The sequence below is a fragment of the Podarcis filfolensis genome (assembly GCF_964270895.1).
Source record: "Podarcis filfolensis genome assembly, chromosome: 1".
Classification (NCBI taxonomy): domain Eukaryota; kingdom Metazoa; phylum Chordata; class Lepidosauria; order Squamata; family Lacertidae; genus Podarcis; species Podarcis filfolensis.
Window position 1 is genome coordinate 5,434,675 of NC_139604.1, and position 19,521 is coordinate 5,454,195.

Sequence of the window (19,521 nt, forward strand, 5' to 3'; positions counted from 1 at the left end):
CAAGCACAGATCGGTTTAGGCTGTCTCAGAAAAAGGGGTTTTGTATTAGATTGTTTGCCCCTCAAAAGCTTTCTCATTAAGGGCTTTGCGACAGCCTTAAAGACACCCGTAATGCAAATTCAAGGAAGAGGCTGAGCAATTTAGGTATTTGCTAATGGCCCAAATGTTTTGACAGTAGCGGCTTCTTCACTATGGGGGTGAGGTGTAGAGGTTACGGCAAAGACCCTGGTAGCTTTCTGACAAAGTAGCATAATTTATGAATGTACCAAAAAGTGAGGCATGATAGTAATTGGGCAGGTACTCAATGAGAATCATTGTTTACATCGAGGAACTTCTGGCTTGCTCTGACACATGGTGCCAGTACTCCGGGCTAGTGGGGCATCTGGAAGGGAACCATAAATCAAAATGAATCATTGCTTGGTGGGCAGCCCCCCTCCCCCTATGTCCTGAAGAAGATAATACAACACAATCAATGGCCGGGGGGTGGGGGGAGAGAATTCACCCACTATTGGATTTTTCCGCAATCTTTTTTTAAAAAATGAAAGGCCTGTAATGCAATGCTGTTGTGGGGGAATATATCCTGATTCGTTTAGCTGCCACTTTCTCAAGTTGCACTCCAATGCCACAGCCAAGACTTTCATTTGGCTGGATGTAAGTGCTGCTTGATGGGACACAGGTGGCGTTGTGGGTTAAACCACAAAGCCTAGGACTTGCCAATCAGGAGGTTGGTGGTTCGAATCCCTGCAACGGAATGAGCTCCCTTTACTCGGTCCCTGCTCCTGTCAACCTAGCAGTTCGAAAGCACCTCAAAGTGCAAGTAGATAAATAGGTACCACTCCGGTGGGAAGGTAAACGGCATTTCTGTGTGCTGCTCTGGTTCGCCAGAAGCGGCTTAGTCATGCCGGCTCCCTCGGCCAGTAAAGCAAGATGAGTGCTGCAACCCCAGAGTCGGCGACGATTGGACCTAATGGTCAGGGGTCCCTTTACCTTTACCTTTAAGTGCTGCTTGAAGACTGGAGTTGAGGCATTTCTGGTGCTTTAGTCGTCCCTGGTTCACACTGCTGTTGTGAGATTGGACAGGGGTGATGTGGGACTATGTGGAGTGACATGGGATCTGCCTTGGGTCTAGGGCAGGCATTCCCAAACTTGGCCCTCCAGATCTTTTGGGACTACAACCCCCATCATCCCTAGCTAACAGGACCAGTGGTCAGGGATGATGGGGGCCTGAGTTTGGGGGTGCCTGGTCTAGGATGTTCATATACTGCAGTACTCAGTGAGGCATGGTGGAAGATGCTGTCTTTGCTTTCCCAGAGCACCTGACTGCTTCTTTTTCTAATCTCTGTAGCAGCAGCTTGAGGACAAGAGCCAGTTCACATGTAATGCCTTAGTAAGCCAGATCACGGCTTAATGTGAGCAAGCAAACACTCCAGGACTGCTGGAGTGAAGATTGCGGCCACTGGGCCTCTTCCCTGGTTGTCCCGCTCCCAGGGCTGCTATCCAGGGCTGAACCATGGTTTGGCTTGCATTACATCTGAACCTAGGCTCATGGTTTGTCTTGCTCCAGATAAACCACAAACAGCAAACCAAGAACAAACCTTGGTTACAGATTCTGTTTTTTCTGGAGCAAGACAGTCCACAGACCTTGGCTGGATGTGATGCTAAGCCAAAGAGTGGCTCAGCCCTGGGAGAAGCTCCATTTGCTCATTCATGCCAACCCATGTTTTCTCTTAGTGTGGTATGTAAACCTGTTTATAGTATGCCAGCTGATCTGCCTTTATTTTTGCCTTAGTTGCAGGTGTAGAATCAAATCAGTTTGACTCAGGGTGAAATCTGGTGACCAGTGGTTGTGCAAGTGCCAAAAAAAGGCCACTGTCATTTATATATTAGAAATGAAAGTGCTGGAATGAAAATGAACTTTTTTTAGAGGGGGTGGGGAAAATAAGGGACCCCTTTTATTGTAATGCTGTGAAAACCTTAGTAAACTATAGATAAAAAAAGACCTGTGTGATAGTGGCTTAACTCTTATCTAAAAGAGAAGGTGTTTAGCTTCTTTGGTTGCCAGAGAGCTCCTTTGGGTGCAAATGTGTGAATAATTCTGGGCGGAATCTTGGAAGCTTGAATGGTTGCTGAATAAGGGGTCATATGTCAATGGATAAGCCTTTACAGCTCCTTGTTGCACTCTGTGTGTACCAGAAATTGACTGAAGCTACAATCCTGTATACATGCCCATCAAACAAAGTAGTCCTTGTTTCCAAACAACTATGCAAAATGGAGAGAAATTATGTAAAACTTGCTTAATTTGCATCACCAGCGAATGCAAATACGAAGCGAATTCTGCCTTTGTTTGTTGCAGACTTGAACTTACCTTGGTGCAGTTTTTTTTTTTTAAAAGAAATCCTTAGTGCAGAGTTCCTATAGCCCTACTTATTTATGGCATTGTTAAGAGAGCTTATGCTTGACAGACCCACCTGGGAAGGAATAAAGCCATTTGAATCATTTAAAGTGTTTCAGGAGCGCTGAACCTGAATTATATACACACATAATTTGAGTCTTTTCGTTCTGCCTTCGCGTTGAAACATGGTTCAAGTGCAATTCCTGGAAGTTCTAGACCTCACTTTAGAACTGCATTTGTAGAGTTAATCTGTGGAAAGGTCAGAGCTGGCATTGTAGATGGAACAGATTGATGTCACTTTTTGTTTGGTCAGCTAGAGAATTGCTCAAGTAGTAAATGCGTATCTTTCCTCCATGGGCAGAGAGTACTAACCTTGGGGCAAAGGCTGCATTTCAGCACAACACCTTGGCTGTGTTCCCAGGATTTGAGGAGCTGCTAGCTACTGTTTAGGTACAGAAGGGAGCCTGCCCTGCTGGTTTCCTGTGAAGTTTCTTATGAATAATATGGGTGTGAACGGAATGAGAAATCGCCAGTGGGGCTCTAAAGCCTGTAGAAAAATGTGTATGTTTGGGGCAGGTGGGAAATGCGGCCAACTGAATTATTGGTTTTTTACTTAAGGGATTTTGTTACAGAGTGTAGCTGTTGTAGTTGGAAACCCTGACATGCTTTCCTGGTGCCCCACGTAGAAGTATCTAAAGGGGCTGCATATAGTTTTCAAGATTACGGGATGATTTGGATGCCATATTTAGTGCCTTCTAGCATGAACATGGTTGTTTATACACCTAAATATATATGGCTTTCATGCACATTTCAATAGCCTGAATGATTTATTAGGTGGATACAGAGATTTGCTCTCCATTCAGATAGACAGGACAGAATTTCCAGTACTGGAAAATAGACAAGATGAGACAAATTTATCCAATGCAGAAATACTTTCTTTGCTTTAGTCTTCTGATGGGCCACAGTGTTCTACAACAAACAGTTATCCATCTCTGTTTTTGGAGAAAAATAGATGAGAAGCCATTCCTATGGAAGACAACCCTAGTATAACTAGGTTTCTTCAAGTGATTTGAAACGTGTTTTTTCTCCTGAGCTGCCAGAATTATCTACTTAAAGTCTTGCAATTTCAATGGCTACATAGCTCTTTAGTTTACTTTTACTGTCCAAAATATTAACAGTTCCTTATTTATCACTAGTCTATGACTAGCTTTTTTTTTTTCATATTCGACACTGAATTGTCATTGTTCTTTTTTTCTTTCAATTTTATTGTTTATTTTGCAACACATACACACATACTCATAAAACTAAACATAAAAGTAATAATATACAATAAAACAAGAAATACAAAATACAAATACAAATAAAACATAATAATGTACTTACACTTACACAATCTTACACAGATCCAATAGTCAACACTCTCTCTCTCTATATATATATTTCAATTCTTTTCTTCCAGTTGACTTCCTTCATCCTCAACACAGTTCTCTTTTTATTTTTGGTAGACTGCCTTCTTCTTAGTTCATTATTACCCCATTTTCTTTCTGTTTTTTAACTTTTATACCATAATTTATTTTGCAGAAGTTAATTGAAACAAGTCCAAGTATTAATTTGAGGGCACTGCTTTTTAAGGTATTCTCTACAGTTTCCCAATTCTTTTTGAATTTTTTGTTTGGGTTGACCCCAATGGCTTCTGTCAATCTAGCCAATTCAATATAATAAAAAAAAATTATCTTGCCACTCTTTTTTTGTTGGTATTGTTTCTTTTTTCCAATTTTTGGCAATTAGTGTTCTCGCAGCCCCTGTAGCATAAAGGAATATTTTATTGTTATCTCTGGCTATATCTGTGTCTAATATCCCCAATAAAAATGAATTGTCATTGTTCATGGTTTCCTGATTATTATATGTATAGATTCCAATTATCTGATATTTTGTCAACGTATTTGTGCTACATATTTATACGAAATTCATGTGACTTAAATATATATCTATGCACACTTAAGTTTTACAGACTTTTAGATTTATCCCTTCAGAGTAAGCTTACATCTACCTCTGCCCCCCCCTCACAATCCCGTGCAGTTCCTGCTCTTTATCGTATTTCTAGAACTCTTTATTTTTCCTTTTGCAACATTAACATGCGCAAACACAATCAAATATAGAGAAAATGGAATTGCCGCTTGCAGAAAAATGGAACCTGTGGCTCTCCAGATGTTGCTAGACTTCTCTAACTCCCATCACTGTGTCCCCAGGTAAATTTCAAGTGGTGAAAAAGCCCCACTTAATGGCCATTGGTACCATCAAAGGCCTGCTACTATAAGTTCACTGAAGACAATATCATTTGTCTCCATACTGATATTGATGCTAATAGAGTCTCTGGTGAGATGTCCAGTTCTGCGCGTAAGACCTGAGGATGTGAACAAGGTGCATTTGACTGTCCATTGTATTATTGGCCCATCCTGGGGGCTCACCAGGTGGGTCCAGGGGGTGGTTAATGCATATTTGCATGAGCAGGTTGTCCTGATTGCCTTGTGGGGGGGGACCCTTTCTACTTGTGTATTGTTTTTATGATGGATATTATAGCTGTAAACTGCTCAGAATCCATTTTTGCATGTGAGTGGAATATAAATTCAGCAGCAGCAGCCCTGGCCGTTGATCCTGGTGGCTGATGGAAGTTGAGAGTCCAGCAACATCTGAAGAGCCACAAATTCCCCACTTTTGTGCTTTGCGGTCAGTTAACATTATTTCGAAAGTTACACTTACCTTCCCCGCTTGATTGTTCACATTTATCTTGGCTCACCTGGTATAACCTAATCCAGTACCTTCCAAAGCAAATAGTAAGAAGAAAGTTTTGTATTAATTTGTATATTCTAATGAAGGAATTGTACTTAATCCAAGGATGCTGGCAAACAGAGTGAGAGAAATGTGTGTTTCTCCCACAGAGCACAGAATTTTCTGAAACTCCTTCTCCAGACAGTGATTCGGTCAACTCGGTGGAGGGCCATTCTGAGCCATCGTGGTTCAAAGACATCAAGTTTGACGACAGCGACACAGAGCAGATTGCAGAAGACGGAGATGATAACTTGACCAGTGAGTGTTTGTGTCTGTTTTCTGAGGATATCTGTCTTAATAGCAAGTAAAAGCTCTGCCTTGCTGCTGCCTGCTGCTGTTGTAGAAATAAACGCTTTTATCTATTTCTTTTACGGAGATACAGTATCTTCTGTGTGTTTGGCTAGATTTCCACACACACCCAGATTCCAAATTGGCATAAGGTCTGCAGCTGTTTGGGCATCTTGGTCCTAACAGCAGCCCTGCTTTAAAAAAAAGGAGCAACTGGCCTCAAAACACCATCCAAATCATGAGAAACGCCAATAGGCAAGTGGATGAAATTACTGTCTCTCTCTCTCTCTCTCTCTCCAACATTGCACACAGTTTAATTGAGATCATTTCTCTCCTTTCCTTGATCCCCCGTGAATACCTATTATTTGAACCCCCCTTCTCCTTCCTGTATCTCCCCCTCTCCTCAAACCTAAAAGATTCTGCCAGTCCTAGCAAGCGCACCTCAGTCAGCAGCTTCCATTCTGCCATGGACAGCGACTCAGCTGCTTCCATCAGCCTGAACGTGGAGCTGGACAACGTGAACTTCCATATCAAGAAGCATTCCAAGTACCCCCACGTGCCCCCTCACCCTGCCGACCAAAAAGGTATGCGGTAGTTGCCACTCGGAGTCACACGTGATGAAAAACAGGGCCTAGGCAGCCTTGTGCCCAAACACCAGCTCCTCCTGTCGCCCCACTGGTCTTATTTTCTACTCCTCCTTCCTCTCGCATTAGGCCACTCTGCTCTTGAACCACTGTAGACAACGCATTTTCACATAGCTTTTTTGACAGGCCATCTTTTGGCCACAGAGAGCAAGGATGTTTTGAAGGACACCTTCTGTTTCTCAGTCATTTGTGCTGGATGCAAATGTAAGGCAGGCCTGGTCCCAGGGCTGGTTTGGTTTTTTTGCCGGAACTCAGTTCCGGCACCTCTCAGATGCCATTATAAGAGAACAAGGGAGGCGTTCATGGTGAGGTCTGGCACGTCTTTTTCTAGAAAAATAGAATTGGCTGGTACCATCTAGAGCTCAGTCTAGTTGGAAGACCAGAATTCTGCTGTATTCAAGTACTGGTGTTCAATGTGGCAGGCTTGGGTTCAGGCCGACTTCGCCTCAGACCATTGTCTGTCTTCATAGACAAGATTTTAGGTCAGTTTGATCTACACCTTTTAAATGGTAGAGAAATTACAATCTTGTATCATGTTCAAGCTTCTGGGCTGCTTTATATAGCAGTTTTACATGTAGCAATATTGATATCCCTTCAGCTTTTTTGTTAAAATAAAAGTCTGAAAATAAGGCCTCTTAGTAAAAATTATAATAAATCTTTGATTCTTTTCCCCTGCCCCAAGCACTAAAACTCTGCTAGTGGTATTGATCTTAAGATGACCTTTTCATCTTCCTCGTTTCTTTGTCATCAGTTCGTGACAAAACCACAGTGGAACCTCTGGGGCTTTGCTTCTGTAAAATAATATGTATAAGAGGAGGTAAATTTGCCTGTGCCCACTCTTGCTCACAGGTAAAGAGGGAAGTTAACAAGAGTAACTTTGAGATACTGTAATTCAGCATGTGGCCAAACTCCTCCATGCCTAATAACATTATGCAATAAACACCTGCTTACTAAAATTCTTTATTAGTTGCTGTGTGGTGAAACTAATTTCATAAAATAGCTTTAGTAATAGAAGTTCTTTTTTCTGGTTTGTGAATTAACATACTGTAACCCCCCCCCCCCCATATTATTGCATGCTTGTCATATATATTGAATGCACCCGGAAAGTTCTGTGTTCATCAGGAAAACAAACTGTAAAAATCTGTAGTATTTATGCATTATGCAAAACATCTAGGAAATTCAGTTCTAAGTTCATTGTTAACGTTTGCATAGCTGCTGTTTCAGATTATGTGGGAAAACAACAAATCCACAAGGTAACTGAGACTATTTAATTTAATCCTGGTGTAGATCAGGAGTATCTTTGCAAGATGAACAGAAGCTTATAGTAAACCTCCCCAGCAAGACCAGAACAATGCTAAAATGGTACAGGGCACCTGGAAGCAACGTTTTACCGCAAGACAGTGATAAATTAGCCTGTGGCATCCCTTACTGTGATTTCTTTTTTTGTCTCTCAACTTGCACAAGGAATCAGAAATGTGTGCAAAATGTTGAGTGAAAGCTTACCCAGATGCTTTGTCATTGGCGATTGCCATTTTTCTTCCTGTAGCAAGAACTGTAGATATTTTAGGAAAACACAAAACACAGATAAAAGTTCCTCTTGAAAGTGCTACAGGAGATTGCAATAGGTTTGATCCAGAACCTGCTTTCTTGACTCCTGCTGTGGTGCTGGCAGACTTGACCAAAAGTATAGGAGGAATAAGACCAGAGGATGAGGAACCTCAATGGTCTAACTTCTCCATTCCTTCTAAGCTGGTCTGAAGGTGAATGGATGAGATAGGCAGTGACCATGAAAATATAATTAATACGGGCGTGCATATGAAATTATTGTGGCTGGGAAGAATTAATATTATGCGCCTGGCTTCTTTACTATACAGCTTTTGGGCAGTGCTGAAGACACACCTGTTTATCCTGGCCTTTGATGACTGACATGTGTGCTTTCAGGGCCTACGCTATTCTTGCCACTGTTCTTTGTATGGTTTTAATTCTGAATTTTACATTGTAGTAACCCACCCTAGGACCTGTTGGTGAGGGGTGGATAATAATAATAGTGATAGCATCTGTATCCTTGCTTGGCCTCCACGTCAAAAGACCATGAAGCCGTGGAACATGTGTAAATTGGCAAATGGGCTCTTCCATGTCAATCTGGTTCCAGAACTGCTTTAATGCCTTGTTTGACACGTCATCAAAACAAGGAAAGAAAACGAAGATTCCCTTCACTTGAACATTTTGGAGTTGTTACTACAACAGTGACTAAAAATACAGCATGAGTCATGCCTCTCTTTCTCTTGTGGAGTGGGCGTGTAAGCCATATGATTATAGCCCTGTGTTCCTGCCATCTTCCTACTTCTTTCTCCTTTCAGAGTACCTGATTGCCGACAACGGAGGGCAGCAGATGATCTCAATAAGCGACGCTTTTATCAAAGGTGAGTTGAATGCCGGAAGAATGTTCCCCCTTCGACATGGGTTTGGATGTTGGGTGAACATCTCTCTCTCTCTCTCTCTCTCTCTCTCTCTCTCTCTCTCTCTCTCTCTCTCCTTTTGCTGAAGGGTTTTGAACACGTCAAATATTCTTGCCCCAAAGCTTGATGAAATCTGTACAAGTCTCTGCTTGTGTCTGTGAATATGATGAAACAGGACGCTTCTGGGGGTTGGGGTCTGTTTTTCCAGTTCGAGTGATCGTTCTGTTTTAAGCTTCTCTCTCTAAACACAGAAAAGAAGCTACCTAACACTCGCTTGAACTGATGGCTTGCGCTTGAGATACATTCCTCCCCCTTGTGTCATCCAACTTACGTCAATATCTATTTCCGGGTTTCGTCAGATGCTAGCCAAGCAGAGAAGCAAGTGCCGTAGGCTTTTAAGAAACTTGCTTGACTGCAGCTTAAAAAGTTGTCCTGCAGAATAGTTTTAACTAGAAGAATGTCTTAAAGAAAGACTCTTCTGTATATACGGTTATACTTTTTATATCCTCTCCTTAATACACAAACATACCGCAACCAATGTTTTAAAACGTGTGTATTATTAGCTGCAGTGGGTAGTATATTTTCGACAGCTACTTTTTTAAATATAAAGATGATTTCCTACCACAGTAGCCCCTTTTGAAATTAATCTGGATTCAGAGATCATTGTTGTAAGCTCTTTGTTTGTATTGCATGGTGCTTCTGGACTGTTCTGCTAAAATAAAAGGAAATCTTCCTCTTTGCAGTATTCTCTTCCCCCTCTTTTCTCTAGCTGCTAGACATAGGACTGTTTTCAGACATCACCAAAGTGGAAAATGTGTGTTGTGAAGAATCATCTGGAAGCCATTGTGACATTCCTGTGACATCCTTTTTCATTTTTATGAACTGTATCCTCCTCCAAGAAGGATTTATCCACATTCTTGTAGCAACCCTTTAAATCAGGCACCCCCAAACTCGGCCCTCCAGATGTTTTGAAACTACAACTCCCATCATCCCTAGCTAACAGGACCAGTGGTCAGAGATGATGGGAATTGTAGTCCCAAAACATCTGGAGGGCCGAGTTTGGGGATGCCTGCTTTAAATGGTATGATTTAGCATTATGGGAATCAGCCTAGGCAAGCATTGGGCACATGTATTCTTGGCTCCTCCTTGTGCAAGTGAAAGGGATGGAAAGCTTCAATTTTAGAACTAATTACCGTTCCAGCCATATTTAGCTTGCTCTGACAATAGTCAACTGAAATAAAACAGGCTATTAAGCCATGGTCTGATACCCTGTGATTTTCTAACTCACCAATTAGAATAAGACTTACAGTTCTCTCTTTTTTAAAAAAAAATGCTTTATTGAAGTTAAATCGATTAAAAAAACACATATAGTCATACCTCGGGATGAATACGCTTCGGGTTAGGCATTTTCGGGTTGCGCTCCGTGGTGACCCGGAAGTAACGGAGCGTGTTACTTCCGGGTTTTGCTGTGTGCGCATGTGCAGACCATCAAAATGACGTCACGCACATGCGCAGAAGTGCCGAAACGTGGCCTGTGCATGCGCAGACGCGTGGACACGGCTTACGTTCGCTTCGGGATTCGAACGGGGCCCCAGAACGGGTGCTGTTTGCATCCCGAGGTACCACTGTACTGTAGTCGTGGTACCTCTGGTTGCAGATGGGATATGTTCCAGAGGTCCGGCTGGATTCCGAGGTTTCTGCAACTGGAGAGACCGCTTCTGCACATGCATGCACGGCAGTAGAGTGCTTCTGCACATGCGCACACAGCAAAACCCCGTAAATATACTTCCAGGTTTGCCGCTTACGTATTCTGAAGTTTACGTAACCGGAAGGATACGTAAGCAGAGGTACGACTGTATATGGATTAAAGTGTAATCTTACCACTTCCCTCCCACCCACCACTTGTGTTTTTTAGAGTCGCTGTTCAATCGGAGAGTTGAAGAAAAATCCAAAGAGCTGTTTTTCACACCCTTGGGCTGGCACAACAGCAGCCTGGACCTTCTGAGGGAGGAGAATGGGGAAAAACAAGCCATGGAGAGGCTGCTGTAAGTTGGGTTCCCTTCCCTTGCCTGCGAAGACGGGCTCTGGCGGATTGAGCAAATGAGACAAACAGTCAAGAAAGCAGGGAGGGACGTGAGAGGCAGGTGGGGCTCCTCAGCCTGGGAAGGTAGTCTGTCTAGGAGAAGGAAAACTCCCACCTTAAACCTCTGCTGCCTTGCGGGATATCTTCTGGAGAAGGAAAGGCTAAACCCTACACAAATCCAGAATGGAGCCCCTAAATTTGTGAATCTGCCCTCCTCTTTGCTTTGGGAGCCTGGAGTGATTATTTTGGGGATTTACAGGGGCTTGCTGTAGCTACTTCACAGGCATAGTTCACTGTCAGGCAAACAGGTCTATATGGCTCCAGAGGATATTCCCTCCCTCTGCCATCTCCTGAACTTTAACCATGTTTTCAAATCTCTCTCTGCAGCTCAGCTAATCACAACCACATGATGGCGCTGCTGCAGCAGTTGCTCTACAACGAGTCCTTGTCTCTCTCCTGGAGGGATATGATCGTGCCCGTGGTCTGCCAGGTGGTTCAGACGGTCCGACCCGACGTCAAGAACAGGGACGATGACATGGACATCCGTCAGTTTGTCCATATCAAAAAAGTGAGTTCAAGTGGGGGAAACGGGGGATCAGCGAGAAGGGAGGTGGCTGCTCAAGGCTTGTGCTGGCTTTCAGAATGATGGCACCTCCATATCCCAAAACTAGCCCATGCCTGCCAGAGAACTTGCCACCCTCCAAGCCAGTCGCTTGATAAACCTCCTTCTTGGTGTCTGCCAAGTGATTTTAATCTGTTTTAGTATTTTAACTTTCATATGGTTGTACGAGCGCAGGGCTATGTCAGCAACTTGCTGGCTTAGTGGGTAAATGTTTGGGAGGCAACTCGCCAGTCATTCACACCTGAACTAACCCTTGATCATTTTTGAAAACTCTAGCATTCAGCTCCCATTGCTTCTGTTTAACAATATTGTAAGTGGCAATTATTTGCAGCTTATTTCCAGCTCCCACCAAGTGTCCCATGTTTAATTACATTGACTGGTATTCAATCATCTCTTAGTTCTGACCTTGTTTTGAATTTAGATTTTCCCACCCCCTTTTCCTTTACCATTTCCTAGGCATGATCTTGAACTAAAACAGGTCACTATGCTGAACATTTACTTAGCATGAACATTTTTAGACTATCCATAATAAAGATAAATAATAAAATAAGATTTGATTAGTCCAGGAATAAAAGTAGTATGTAGCTAAAATTCATGTCCATAAAAGGCAACCTACTTTTGTAATAGAAAGGCGTTTTTTTTTAATGGTCAGGACCTGTCATCAGTTTGACATTTTTTGGTACTCCTGTGCTTAACAGCAGGGGAGAGCTGTTTTTAAATATGTGTTTGCATGATTACACTTCATGCAACATTTCAAATTCCAGTGGCCTCCTTAGCTAGATGTTCCTGGTTGACAATATATTGCAGTTGTGAGTGCTGGGGAAATGTCATATTCCTTAAAAAGTAGTACTTTCCTGGAATAAATAATTTTAATTGTGTGCTACAAATGAACCTAATTTACGTATTTTGTTCTCACGATAAACTGGATGCCTGAATTACCCATTTGAGCCTCATGCAAGAAATAATGGAAGCTACATTTATCTGGGCTATTTCTAGTTAGCTTATTGATGTTAGGAGGGAAAAGAAAATACTTTTTTTTTAAAAAGACTCCTGCTTTTTAACACAAACTGGGAAAATTAGGAGATCCATGGATAATAAAATTCTTACTGTTTTGACAGATTCCAGGTGGAAAAAAATTTGACTCGGTTGTGGTGAATGGCTTTGTTTGCACCAAGAACATAGCACATAAAAAGGTATGGTGCAGCTATGTCAGTTTATATAATATGGTAGCATGGAGGACTTGGAACGTCTAATGTTTGATATAGTACCTAGTCGACTAGTTTTGTAACAGTTTTTGCTCTTAATCTTCCCTACCCCACTTACTGTTACTACGAAGTTGTTTGTTTGTTTATGCCCTGCCCTTTTCCCTGACAGGGACTGAAGGCAGCTTACAGATAAAATAAGAACAGCCAAAAACATAGAAAATAGGTTGTTGGCTTAATGTGGGTTCAGATTCAGACAGGATTAAGGAAAGCAGAATCCCTCACAAGGATTAACTGATGTCATAAGGTCCCAAGAGGGTCTCCCACTTGGCTGATTGTGGCTCATTTGAGCAAAAACGTATTGGGTTTGAATTCACATTCTAACTAGCAGACTGGCCCGTATCCTGATTTTTTTGGGGTCCCCTCCACATTTTGCCTTGGCAGCCTAGCAATGCTGCCTTTTCGCTCTGCCACTGAGTTGTTGACTCTTCCTATTGCACTTTCTAAGGGAAGGTATCGCTCTATCTTTCAACACGAAATAGTGAAGGGATACATTTAACAACCTTTTCTCTTTCTAGATGAACTCCTGTATCAAAAACCCCAAAATTCTTATGCTGAAGTGCTCCATCGAATATCTCTACCGAGAGGAAACAAAGTTTACCTGCATAGATCCCATTGTCCTTCAGGTTGGGATAGTTTGCTTTTTTTATCCTCTTTTACCATCCTATCACAGTCTAATGAGTTGGCTTATTCGTGACTGCAATTGGCTAGTTCTGAATAATTGCAGGGAATATGTGGTTTGCCATAGTCTCCGTGCTTCAAGTCAGCAAAGCACGGAGACTATGGCAAACCACATATTCCCTGAAATTATTCAGAACTAGCCAATTGCAGCTGATTTGAAAACGGACTGGTGTTTTGCTCAGTTCATTATGATATTCTTTTAATAGTCTTCTATGAAAGAGGGACGCCAGGTAGCACTCTGGTCTGAACCACTGAGCCTCTTGGGCTTGCTGATTGGAAGGTCAGCGGTTCGAATCCCCACGACGGGGTGAGCTCCCGTTGCTCTGTCCCAGCTCCTGCCAACCTAGCAGTTTGAAAGCACATCAAAGTTCAAGTAGATAAATAGGTACTGCTGTGGCGGGAAGGGAAATGGCGTTTCCGTGCGCTCTGGCCTCCGTCACGGTGTCTCATTGTGCCAGAAGCGGTTTAGTCATGCTGGCCACATGACCCAGAAAACTGTCTGTGGGTAAACACCAGCTTCTTCGTCCTGAAAGCGAGATGAGCGCTGCAACCCCATAGTGGCCTTTGACTGGACTTAACTGTCCAGGGGTCTTTTACCTTTTTTTTACACATTACATTGTGAAAGCTTACCTAGCAAATGAGAGAGGTTTTTAACGATACCAGTATGCAAGAGCCATATGAGGATCTTGGTATGCACACATATGACACAGTCCTGTACTTGTTTACTGAGAATTTAAAAAGTAATTTTAATCTGTTTTAGTATTTTAACTTTCATATATTTTAAGGCATGGTTGTGGATTTTTATTGATGTCATTATTGTATCTTTTTGTAAACGGCTTTGAAGTCCTTTACAATTAAGTGGTGTGTGAATTTTATATACTGGGGCTTGCTATCTTGTAAGTATGCTTAAGATCGCAGCCTTGCTATTTCTTCCCCAGCTCCAATGGTAAATCATCCAAACACCAGCTTTGCTGGGAAAACAATGCTGGTCTAGCGCAGACCTGAGCTGCTCTTGATACAGCTTGAAGCCAGAATTTGAAGTTGGGTTTTTCAATTCTAGGTAAAACTAGCATTGACATAAGAGCATGTCATAATATTGTGTCATGGTTAACTCCAGAAACAGGGCAGGGGGTGAAGAGTACGCAGACCATCTCCAAGGATATTGGAACCATACATCTGCTCTCAGCAACTCTGGCTATGGAAAACATTTAATCTGGGAATATTGTAACCAAGGTGTTTTAGTGCTTCTTAAAAAAATATTTTTTTCAAAAAAATTAAGAACACCAGTGGCAACACCATTCTGCATACCAAAGTACTAATTTCAGAACTGCTGAAATTCATGAGCATTGTGTCTCCCTGTTTTATTAGTCAGTCAGTAATCCAATTCCTTAAGTGCTCTGTTTTAGTGCATAAAACCTGAATTAGGTTAGTGTTTACTTGAACCGTCAGTTTAGTTTTAAGGGGGGGAAACTACTCTTGAGTAAGCATGTTTTAAGTTTGCAGCCTTAGACATGCTTTTAGTCCTCATGTAGGGCCTGGCATCTGATGATTGCAATTCTTGCTTCTGCCATGATAGGAAAGGGAGTTCCTGAAGAACTATGTTCAGAGGATAGTGGATGTCAGGCCGACTCTGGTCCTGGTTGAAAAAACTGTGTCCCGTATTGCCCAAGACATGCTGCTGGAACATGGCATCACTTTGGTCATTAACGTTAAGCCGGTAAGTGCTAGAATTCTAAATGAAATCATGGTTCAGCAACAGGTTTTCCCTCCTTTTTTTTTTTGGGTGATGTACACAATACCTTTTCTCCCCCGTTTTGTTTTCTACATGGGTACTATTTCCTGTTTCTTCTCCTTTTCTTGCGTCTTATTCTGTGCACTTCTGATGTTCTACTTTTTATTTTTCAACAAATAATGTAAAATTTAAAAAGCCTTGGGAGTATTTCCACATCAGTATAATTTAACAAATGCTGATAGTGGTACTTTGCCCTGAATAGGATCAAATGCCATGAGGTAGATCTGCTGAGGGGCAAGGGTTCTCTGTCACCTGTTGTCTACAGAGTGTGTCGTGAAATTTGGTCTCTCAAATATTCCTTTTTTGTCTTAATGGTTTGTAGATTTCATGGTTTCATAAGGTGTGGATTGTTTTTTGTCAGAGATCAGACCTCCAAAGGAAGACTTAAACAAAAGATTGGGGTATAGTTTATGGACTACACAGCATTCCCTTGCCATTCCTTCAGTTAACCAGTATCTTCCCTGATTGTCACCTCTCTCATTCTCCAGTCCTTGTCACAACATCACAAATGCTGTAAAAAAGCACAGCAGATTAATTTTCAGAAAATGTAGAAATGATCTAATTATGCACGTGGGTGCTGTGGCCTGTGGGCAAATCTCGGATTCTTAATTTATGTAAAACCATTTAGATTTCGTTGATAACTTGCTTTTGGTTGCAGTCTTATGCCATAGCCTATTCTCTCTCTCTCTCTCTCTCTCTCTCTCTCTCTTTCTCTCTCTCTCTCCTGGATTAAGTTAAGTAAATGCATAGCATTTTTTTTATCAATGTTTTGCAGCACGTCTTAGACAGAGTAAGCCGGATGACTCAAGGAGATGTGCTAATGTCAATGGATCAGTTGCTGACCAAACCACACCTGGGAACCTGCCACAAATTTTACATCCAAGTGTTTCAGTTGCCTAATGGTGAGTGATCCAAGTCCTAACCTTGTTTGTCTGGAAACAGGGCTGGCTGTGCCTCCTTTTTAACAGAGTTGGGCTTTTTTGAAATGCAGCGTCATGATTAATGTGATAACAAAGTAAATTCTATAGAGCTGGCACCACTAATAATAATAATACGTAGCATTTATGTAGTGCTTTTGAGTGTCCAAAGTGTTTTGGATTTTGTAATTCTTACCCTAACCCTTTGGTAGGTCTGCTGAGAGAGTGGCTTTCCCTCAGGCCATGTCGTGAGTTCACAGCAGGGGCAAGGTTTAAAATCATGGGTTTCTTGTATTTTATTATTTTATTTTTCACTTGGTTTAATAATTTTATGTTAGTTTTTTTTCAGTTGTCACCAAACTCCTGCTTTTCTAAAGGTTTTGATCAAGGCAGATTTCTAGCACTTCCTTCCTTTCTCACTAAAACGATTCTTCCCTCATCTCTTAAGGGAATATTCCTTTACATCCATGATCTCCTGGCTTTTTAATGGGTTTTTATTGTATGGCTTTATGCAGAGGTGTTGTAAACGATGCAGATTTTTTTAAATGACTAGAATATATTTAATGAATATAAATATTTTAATAAAGGAATGAATGAAACCTTTGCTTGTTTTGCATTTGGCTCGAAGTGCATGAACAATTTTAATGAACAGCTTAAATGCATTACTACTTTATGGAAGTGGCTGCAGGGATCCGTATGGTTTGACACATGACTGCAAGCAATAGGGAATGTGGGGGAAGGCCAGCCTGAAAAAGATCTAAAGCCATTTGTAACTCTGGGATATATATACCAGCTGACCACTTAAAGAGCCCGCCCAGTTTTAACCAAAAGAGAGAAACGAGCACAACTTTTATCTTCCTCTTTTTTTCCAGAGCAAACGAAAACGCTGATGTTTTTCGAAGGCTGCCCCCAGCACCTGGGCTGCACCATCAAGCTGCGTGGCGCGGGGGATTACGAGCTGGCTCGAGTGAAGGAGATCCTTATTTTCATGATCTGTGTGGCTTATCATTCCCAGCTGGAGATCTCCTTCCTTATGGATGAGTTTGCGATGCCTCCAGTGCTGGCCAGACATGGCTCCTTCCACTGTCTGCCTGAAGGGCAGGAGGAAGAAAACGGACAGCAAGATACTTTGAACAGAGAAAGCAGCACAGCAGGAAAAGATGCAGACGGGGCCCCCGACAAGCTGCCCGCTATCTCAGAATTGGTGTCCTCAGATGAGATGGGCTCCCTGGAACAAAGGACTTTGACAGAAGAGGAGGGCCAGGAGATGGGCGATCTACAAGCATTTGCCCCCCAGAAACAACATTTGCACTTCTTAATGAATTCTGCATATAGAGCCCCTTTTGTAACGCCTGTGTTGGTGCCAGAGACATTGTTACCCCTGGAGCTGACTGACCAACACTTGGGGATTTTGGACAGTGAGCCTCTGGAGAGTCTGAGGCACATGGACGACTTCCAGGAGCCCAAAAGTCAGATCAGGGAATTTCGGGACCCTCTGCAGGATGACACTGGATTGTATGTTACAGAGGAAGTGACGTCTTCAGAAGACCGGCTCAAAACCTTCTCTTTGGCTTTTAAGCAAGAGCTGAAGGACATTATCCTCTGCGCCTCCCCGGTGATCAAGTTCCGCGAGCCCTTTCTGCTGACGGAGAAAGGCATGCGCTGCCCCACCAGGGAGTATTTCTTGGAGCAGGTCTATGTGTCTCCTCGGCTCAGCAAGGAGTACAAGGAGATGGACAGCAGAAGGAAGAAGCAGCTGTTAAGGGACCTGTCTGGCTTGCAAGGCATGAATGGAAGCGTCCCGGCCAAGCCTGTCCAGATATTACCTTCCCACCAGCTTGTCAGCACCCGAATCGCTGAGCATCTGAACAGCAGCCACAGCCTGGCCAGAATGTTGGCCGACTTCCGGGCCAGAGGAGGAAGGATTGTGCAAAAGGACTCGGACCCATTTGCTCAGTCTTCTAAAGAGGCGTCCGGCATGAAATTTGGACTCAGGAGTGATGACGACGACAGAGGGTTCATTCAGAACGAATCCTTATGGTCTCATAAAGTGAGCACTTACAATACACTGTCTAGGGTTTTAGAGGGATGGCCTGCCCCCTTCATCACAAATCTTAAAAGAAAGCAGAGTTTGATTTTAGACAGAGATGCTCAAACTCCAGCTGCATTTCTTAAACGTCTTGAAACTGCCATGCACAGAATTTTCACACACAACTCTGTGCGTGTGTAAGGATCTGTGGATGAAGACCCTGTTTCCACACCAGATTCATCCCACAATATCTCCAGGCAGGGCTGGGAAAGATTCCTTGTCTGAAACCCTGGAAAACTGTTTCCGGTCAGTGCAGATAAGGAGATTCAGTGGTCTGACTTGATAGAAGGCATCTTCCTATGTTCCTAACGGCTATAAAAATAAATAGAAAAGCAGGGAAGCTGAGGGTGGGGCAGATTATTCATGTGCAAGTGAAAAATACATTTCCAAAGTGATAATTTCCAAAATTATCAAAGTGATAATTTCCAAAATCTCTTACCTGCTTTCATAAAACCTGTCAGTAGAATATATAACCTTGGGCAATTGTACAAATTAAGGTACAATGTCCCCCCCCCCAAAAAAAATCTGGTTTGAATTGCATTGGAGTTAAGGCCGTTTGTTACTTCCTGAACGATACTATTGCATGAGTGGAAGTGGTGCGTTCAGTGTTAGAAACTCCCACTGTTCTAGGCGCATTTTGCGACAGGGAATTTCATTAGCGCGAACAGTTTCTGAGCTCTGGGCTCAGCACTGCGCCTAAGATTTCAGTTTAAAACTGCAGAGTGGAAGGAAAGGAGGACCCTTTTCTGCCTCCCCACTTCCAGCTACTCTCTCAAGACTGAGGAGACCCTTTTTCAGAATATCAGGGGGGTGGGCAGGGGAAGGACTAGACCATGTGAAAAATGAACGTAATATTTTAGCTGCAGTTCATTCATTTTCAGCTTTGTATTCTTATAAAAAAGAGCGCCTAGACATTCCGTTGTTGTACCCATAACCTCGGTTCAAGGTGCCACTTAGCTCCAAGCTTTCATATCTCAGTTTCTAAGGTGTGTTAATTATTTCTCCTGGGATGTGTCTTGCCAGGTGGACTGTCTTAGCCCTGCAAACCATCAGAGGCTCTGCGTCTTGTTCAGCAGCTCTTCAGCCCAATCCAGCAATGCTCCAAGTGCCTGCGTTAGCCCATGGTGCGACACTGGTTTGCTTTTGCTTTCCCTCTCACCTAATTTAAATGTTTCCTAACTATCAGTTAGTTTTCCCCGTTCTGTGTAAAGTCGAGGTGGGAGCTGTGCAGTGGGTAACTGGAGGGGCGGGGGGGGCTGTAAGGGAGCACAGACCGGTATTTTTTATTGGATTAGGGGACTTGCACAAAGACCTGGAAGACCTCCAACTCTCCTCCATTTCCTCCCAGAGCACTCTCAGTTAGGGAGGATGTCGAAGGACAGGCAGTGAGGAAGATCACCCCATCGCCCTGTGTAGGGAATTTGAGCCACTCCTTCCACCCCCATTTCCCAGCCTGGGAAGTA

At 42.8% G+C, this 19,521-nt stretch overlaps 1 protein-coding gene across 8 annotated transcripts in view; it reads left to right on the top strand.

The window, feature by feature from the left end:
* The window catches only part of PIKFYVE (phosphoinositide kinase, FYVE-type zinc finger containing), an 80,859-nt gene that overhangs the window by 33,028 nt on the left and 28,310 nt on the right, over positions 1-19,521 (top strand). For 6 of the 8 annotated variants that reach the window (XM_083625838.1, XM_083625840.1, XM_083625835.1 and 3 more), the window contains 11 exons: positions 5,332-5,479; positions 5,926-6,093; positions 8,514-8,576; positions 10,528-10,657; positions 11,083-11,263; positions 12,436-12,510; positions 13,098-13,205; positions 14,837-14,977; positions 15,828-15,954; positions 16,842-18,019; positions 19,082-19,182. In XM_083625838.1, coding sequence (XP_083481964.1) covers positions 5,332-5,479; positions 5,926-6,093; positions 8,514-8,576; positions 10,528-10,657; positions 11,083-11,263; positions 12,436-12,510; positions 13,098-13,205; positions 14,837-14,977; positions 15,828-15,954; positions 16,842-18,019; positions 19,082-19,182 — 2,420 coding nt within the window. The remainder of the gene's footprint in view (positions 1-5,331; positions 5,480-5,925; positions 6,094-8,513; positions 8,577-10,527; positions 10,658-11,082; positions 11,264-12,435; positions 12,511-13,097; positions 13,206-14,836; positions 14,978-15,827; positions 15,955-16,841; positions 18,020-19,081; positions 19,183-19,521) is intronic. The other 2 variants (XM_083625842.1, XM_083625841.1) reach the window with 1 other exon arrangement.